The following is a 7,518-nucleotide window of genomic DNA, read 5'->3' as shown; positions in this document are numbered from 1 at the left end:
AATGTATAGGTTTAGTTGACTGTTGTACTAATGGTAACATCTCCGTTACATGTGTAGGTTGTTGTACTGATGGTAACGTCTCCGTTATGTGTGTAGGTTGAGTTGACTGTTGTACTGAATGGTAACATCTCCGCAGTGTATAGGTTGAGTTGACTGTTGTACTGAATAGTAACATCTCCGCAATGTATAGGTTGAGTTGCTTGTCGTACTGAATGGTAACGTCTTTGTTGTACTGAATGGTAACGTCTCTGTTATGCGTGTAGGTTGTATTAACTGTTGTACTAAATTTCCGTTATGTGTGAAGAATGTTCAGGTGACCAAATGATAACGTTAGCGGACATGGTGATAATATTTACATGTATTTTCAGGCGCAAGCCTGTTAAGTTTTGGGGAAGTAACCTAAATAAAATCCATGAACTGATCTCATGTCTTTTGTTGTTCCGTTGTATTTGTCTACATCTTCTGCATGCCTGAATGAATCTGTAAGATGACCCTTGAAGATTACCAAGCTTTAACGAATATCACTGACAATCTTAACACACGAATTATTTCGAAGTGATGAACTTTCATTCTTGACTGTCAGCCATATATTGACGGTGGTAGGTCTATGTCAATGTACGGTCACAACAGAACGCCCACTCCTGCGCGTCATAACATTAATAAATAAATATCATCTGCCGTCTGCAAATGTAAGACAATTTCAATGTGACGTAGGTCATAGGCGTTAACATTTAGGTGACACCCACGAATACGTGGACATTACTGAACGACAAGGATCAAGATAGGAGTCATTCTGGGACCCCCTTTCAACGGCTCCTGGTAAACTTGATACGTGTGAAAGGATGGGTAGCCAATGTTTTTTTTGAAAGATCCATGATCCGTTATATCAAGGCATCACCCGGCATCATGATTTTCTGTCATAATTTATATTGTTATCACTTCACAACGTGGATAGGGCGGTGGGTAGACTAGTGGTTAAAGACCCGGGTTCGGGTTCCAACATAGGAACAATGTGTGAAGTCCGTTTCTGGTCTCCCCCGCCGTGATATTAATGGACTATTGCTAAAATAGCGTGAAACCACACTCCAAGAACACAGATGAACACACCTTGAGTGTCTATATATATTTTATGAGCGCTTCATTAAATAATAAATCCACATTCAATGGATACATGTTGGAGTGTGAAGTCATTTGTCCCCGATAATAATACACAGTTACAAAGCAATATTTTGAACATATCTTTAATACCCAACTTTAAGGAAGTTTGATAATCCACATCAAGAATTTCATCATATCTCTTGTCGAATTTTAGGTTAACTCGGTTATAAAATACCATGACTAATTATGATAATTCGGATGTAAGAAGGTAATTAATCATAAAGTAAACAACACACTACAGTTTGTGTTTGCATCAGAATGCAATGATTATGTCACACATAAAGGGTCAGATTCACGGCGGAACCTAGCCGTTTGTACGTTTATACATTTTGTAATCTATTAAAAAATAATAATATATTCCCTCCCTAAAAGTCACGAGAAGCAAGAATTATTTTAAGTGGCCTATTAGAGGCGTTCACGGAATACACACAATAATGTTGATGGTGATATTACGCCTGCGCTAGTAACGATGTGTCAACTCGAATCAGTTGTGGTGTTCCATTGGGTGTGGTATCCCAAGCGTAACAAATCCACCCTTATGTCTGGCACGGGAACAACACCCTGGGTGGGGCTGCTCGACATGTAACTAGGTGGTAGTGCTGGAAGCCGTCATTAAAGCATGGATGCTATGCCTAACGTTATGTCTCAAAAGCAAGAAATAGGAGGGATTGACAGATGTTACCCAAGTGCAGATGACTTTGATATTCAACTGGTGGCAACGTTTCCTCAGATTGTAGTTAATTTACCGGATGAAGGACATTTTAGCAGAAGGGTCAAGTTTGTTCAAACTCAAAACCGGAAATCATCATGAACGGATAATATATTACACGATCCTAGTTGCACTGGAAATTTTATTTTCGATAATGATTTATTCTTTTCCAAATTCAGTTGTTTTCATATTGTCAGGTTCGCAAAACGGGTGTCACTATTTGACCAATCCGAAAGCTATACCCGTGGGCAAAACTAACTGTGATCGTCTTCTTTAATATCACCTGAAGGAGATAAACCAACTATGTTTGGAAATTAGAGGAATGTTATTCCAAAATGATATCCTGTAAATTTAATTTGTAGCCGAACGCAAACCATTTTTCGGAGTAATATAAGTGTACACAACTTCTATATTTCACATTCAAATTCTGCAGTTGTTATACCATAGTGCTATTTCCAGTTGGTCAGGAAATGCACGCGGTTTGAAATGGAAAGAAAACGTATTTGAGATACCTTGACAAAACTGATCTTGTTCAATCGGTAAAGCTATATAGTGCAAGGCATAGCTATTTTGATAAATATTTAGTTATCAGTAAGTTTGTAGAATAGTCCGCTGCATCTACTCGACGTGCAATCATATTTGAGACTTTCTGAAACGTCTACTTGCCTTTAGAGATCGTCATTGAGGTATTCTAAAAGACCTGAAGTAAAGCGTGGCCCAAACATCTGAATGCAATTCCCTTTCTGCACACGTCAACGTTACGATGTTAACTAAAAGGAACCTCGCAAACAACCCATTCCACAAAACAACTTATTCCAGTATATATATAAACTGTCATGTCACGCAGTCTGTACCAGGAAACCCACTGATTGATAGCTCGAGCAACGGTCCATGCTGTCGGAGTACGATGACCTTCAATCTGCCAGTTCAGACATTTTAACAACCCGATGTTCATTAGTTGGTACAAGACTGGGGTGTTGGATACATTTCTGTCCTTGAATATCCACAGGAAAATTCCGTTTTAGCTTTGAGATAATTATTCTCACATTCTTGCGATCTATTACACATTCGTTCATGCCGTTGACATTCAGAGGCAGAATAGAAACCCAGTACCCCATGCGCGTCGCAAATGTCTTCTAAAATGAGGATTATATGCCTTGGCTGAATGTCACCATATGCTTAGCATACCAATTTGCTTGGCTGAGACAGGAATATGTAAAGGTCGGCCTTTAAATAATCCTGTCGCTGCCAAGCAAAATGTTTGTTGGCTCTTTAATGTTTCATTTAACAGGATTCCAGCAGAAGGTGGTCTGTAAATAATCGAGTCTTGACCAGACAAACCAGTGGTTGATATTATGAGCGACGCCTCATCCGGTCTGATTACGATGACAAACAATCAACCGCGTCACCGAACCTGACCACCAGAACCTTTTAATCCGCTCTTGTGACCAGCAAAGGTTGCTGGGGACCTATTCGAATCCGGAATCTAAAATATGGTCGATCCATATATAGGTGACTGACTGCGTAAAACAGAACGATCATGAATATACTCAACTCTGGGTTACATAGCCCAATGTAGGGCGAGTAAAAGCAGCCTATTCAAGTATTATTATAGTATTTTGTCGATCAAGGGGCGTATTGATAAGGCGTACGAAGGGATATTTATGCATTAAGACAGTAACATATGAAATGTTATATTTTGTTTGAATTTTCACACTTCAAACATTTGCCACAATACTCGTATTTATCAAATGTTATCATTCCATGTGTTCACCTCAGGGAAACAGGAAAATGTTGTAACTTAAATTTATTGATCGACCAGTCTGCTCACTCAACATCTATCAAACAAACAAACAAACAAATCATTTGTCAAGTTTGAATGCTTATTTGTGTGTGACAATGTCTGAACTAAATTGCGTTCCCTTTCTGTCCTGTGTGCATTTCTAATGGGGTTTAAAAATAACTTGACATTTCACCATAACACGTTTTAGAAAAAAATTCGAGGCAGAGGTTGAATTTTAAATTTAGAATTTGTTTAATTTAATAATATAAGTATGCAATGAATTGTAAAAATACGATTAATAAGAACGTGATCACAGTGACGGTTGTTAAAACACATGACACTGTTCGAGCAATAATGTTGGCAATTACTGAAAAATTAACTATGGAAAATTGGTACGTATCCGCTTTCTTTTGGTTGGATATCAATATCAAACATATAATGGTATTGATTACTTGGACGGTTTGAAAACATGTGAATTAATGCAAATTGCATATCTTCTGAAACATGGTCCATATAAACTGATGAGCAAAAATAAGTATACCTCTCGGTTATAGTTAGCGGTATTATTTGTGCAAAAGAACTGTACTCAGTCTTGCTCTTAGCCAGTTCTGAAAGAGTACTTCTATATACTTGAAAAATCAAAAAAAAATCGCATTAAACAAACTGCTCGTGGGTATCATAGACATCTTATCTTTGAAATCTATAAATTTGCTTTTTCAGAACAGAGTTTCAACATTTAAACTATGGTAGGAGTCGTTAGGTTGCAAATCTTTTTCTTACCCCATTCTTCAATGAACCAATTTACTTCAAATTATTTAATTTAAGAAAGGTGTTTTATTTTTTCGCAGCGAGTACATTTTAAGTGGAGTCATTAAAAATAGCATACGTGCCGATGTCTCTTCAACTAAAGAATAACCGCACACCGTGAGGCAAGGCAATGACCGTTCCCCTCTGTTGACGCTCATTTGTGTAATCCTGCATGCCTCTTACGAGTCTGTGGATAATAAGCTCATCTGTATCCAGCTGATTTTCGATTTTCAAGATAAGTGGACATAATCATCACCTCGTCAGTGTGGAGACAGATTCAGCATAGTCAGCCACTGAACCACTGCATAATCCTTCTAAATCAGTGGAGAGGCGTTTGCGCAATGCTTTAAATAGAATACCCAGTGCGTTCTGCTTCCCTGTAGGATACCCTTTGTTATTGAGCTGAGTATATAAGGTGCACAGGAGCCACTGGTCAGTATGTGTTTTGGATTATTGCTTGGCGTTCAGTTCAGATGGTATGTGTTGATTTTTTTTCTGAAATATCTTGTATGTAAATCGATCATTACTTTTCTAATATTTGTACAAACATGGGGTTTTGAAATGAGTAATATTAGTTTCGAATTACAGATTTGTAGTGTTATGATAAAATATCATATGTATTGCAATCTTACGAGTATTTGAAAATTTAAAATATATACATTAACGATAGACGTGACTTTTAATAAACTACATACAGTCGTGCAAGTGATTTGCATGAATACATAAATTTATATTATCGTAACTACAGTTTTGATTTTTTTCCTATTTTTATACTGTTTGTTTTTATCAAGTGTTAAGTGTTATCTGGGAAAAGTTTCACTTTATGTTAGAACTGTACAATACGTTTGAATTTAAACTTACATTACTTCTGATTAATGAAATGTATACATGTGTTTTACTGGAGAATGTGAAGATAACTTCTGCATATGAACATGTGGATAATACTAATTTCAGATTTTACAATTTCAAGTCGCGTTTGCTCAAGACAGTGAGAATGGCATTTCACCTGTGGAGGAATCAAAGTCAGGTAAGATGACCATACTATGGAATACCGTAAGGGACATTCTCGCGATCTCGCATTCGACCTTTGGAAACGAACTAAATATACCCCAAACCCGAGAATGCGAGATCGCGAGAACGCGAGATTTTGGGTGTTTTATACATAGCACTTTTTGTCAAAAGTCGACAACGCGATAATGCGACATTTGAACATGATAAAAAATCTCCAACACAGCGAATCGCGGCGCCTTAGACGACTGGGCCACCCTTGCCCCCTGTTGTGCCAATATTTACAAATCGAAAATGTACTGTTAAAAGCAACCCCTTCACGCATGTGTCTTGAATATACCAATGCGAGGGTGTATTCTTTATAAACAGGCTTTGCTATCGCCTGCACTGTCTCTAATCTCCAAATAATGTCCCCTTTCACGCGATCCATAAACACTGGCTAAAAGTATGTTCAATCTTAAATCAGGCTATTTGTTTTCCGACCTTACTTTAAACCGACCTTGCCCTCGTCCAAAACTATCACCGATCTTTGAATAATGTGGCTGTGTTATCCGCCTTCTATATAATCCCGCATGGATTACGCCCGCAAGTAGATGAAATTGAGTGAGTATGGTTTTACGCCGCCTTGAGCAATATTCCATCAATATCACGGCAGGGGGGGTGCATACACAATTGGTTTTACACATTACACCCGTGTGAAGAATCGAACCCGGCCTTTCGGCGTGGATAGCGATTTTCCATAACTATCTCCCGATCTTTAAATCACTTTCTCCGCCCAAACTATCTCCGATGTTTGAGTATCATGGTCTTTTCTGCAGGGGATGGCATTGTGACTTTCTTCCTGCCCCAAGATTCAAACTCGCGAAACCTGAATGGCAGCTCGCAGAATATTGACGGTAAGAGATTCCTGCTTCCACTTCCAACAGAGCCCCAGTCTATCAAACTACGTTCATCCCAACAGTGGACGTTAGCAACAATTTATCAAATCACTTCGTGATGTCCGATAATCATCCAGTAACGTCACGTACAGTTACGCCTCAGACTGACTTACATGTGGTAGGAGAGTGAAATACACAGAGAAGTAAGTAACAATCCTCCTGAATCTGAATTGCCATAACGATTCAATAAGTCTATGGGGATATGTTCAAGTTTTCAGGTTCACGCCGTGGTACCCACTACTTGCATCATTTCAGTGAGTGAGTGAGTTGGGTTTAACGCCGATGTTAACAGTATTCCAGACTGAGTTATATCAAGGCGTATCAGCTTAGTGTGCGAGGAAAGCACGAAGTGATGCAGGTCTCAGACGTCACCACTTCGGTGAAACCCACGAGCACGGGTATGATGCTGACAAACCTAGAAACATAATCGGGGCGAACCGGGATTCGAACCCACAATCATAGTTTTTGTGCGTGCCCAAGGGACGCAACTCTGCACAGCGAATCGCGGCGCCTTTGAGGACAGGGCCACCCGTGCCCCCGCATCATTTCAGAAGTGAAACCTGACATCCAAGTTATTGTAAAACGTCTAAAATTAGTAAACACCTAAAATGGTCGTAATAAATCAATGCGATTCCCTTCTCATGTCCTTAGGTCGCATACAGTGGCATTGAACTCTGTGCCACCCTGTAATGGTCTCATTAGCTGGACAGTTCTCGGAGGTCTTCCTCCTCCGACCAATACTGACACGTGGACCACCTTGCAGTCAGCTATCCTGATCATGATGAGGCATGTGATGATGTGTTTTCGCTTATCATAATAACAAAACCATCTGGTCCATCGTATGCAGGCTGATTTATGTCACATCACCATCTGAAAGATTATTCTACTTCTCTGTGAATTCTACTATCCCACCACATCTGCTTATAGGTTATAGGTCTTTCGACTGCCCCTCGGATTCTCAGTGACAAGCATTCTCGTGAACACACAATGCCATTTAGAAAGTGGTCAGACGTAACAAATGTTATATTTTCGATAACATTGTCTTAGCTTAATACAGGTTCTATTACTTGTATAGGTTGGATTCGAACCCATTCGACACCGAGGCGTCCACAACA

General features: G+C 39.2%; 1 protein-coding gene across 1 annotated transcript in view; it reads left to right on the top strand.

Moving 5' to 3' along the window:
* The first annotated feature begins 1,777 nt into the window (after positions 1-1,777).
* Positions 1,778-7,518, top strand: part of LOC139454988 (proton channel OtopLc-like) — a 43,114-nt gene continuing 37,373 nt past the window's right edge. The window contains exons 1-3 of the mRNA XM_071236580.1: positions 1,778-1,891; positions 5,412-5,484; positions 6,284-6,361. Of these exons, the coding sequence (XP_071092681.1) occupies positions 1,778-1,891; positions 5,412-5,484; positions 6,284-6,361 (265 nt within the window). The remainder of the gene's footprint in view (positions 1,892-5,411; positions 5,485-6,283; positions 6,362-7,518) is intronic.

This window comes from Haliotis cracherodii, unplaced genomic scaffold, assembly GCF_022045235.1.
Source record: "Haliotis cracherodii isolate W230 unplaced genomic scaffold, xgHalCrac1.p SCAF_1, whole genome shotgun sequence".
In the NCBI taxonomy this organism is placed as follows: Eukaryota; Metazoa; Mollusca; class Gastropoda; order Lepetellida; family Haliotidae; genus Haliotis; species Haliotis cracherodii.
Note: the sequence above shows the minus strand (reverse complement) of the source record. Positions and strands in the feature narration are given on the sequence as shown.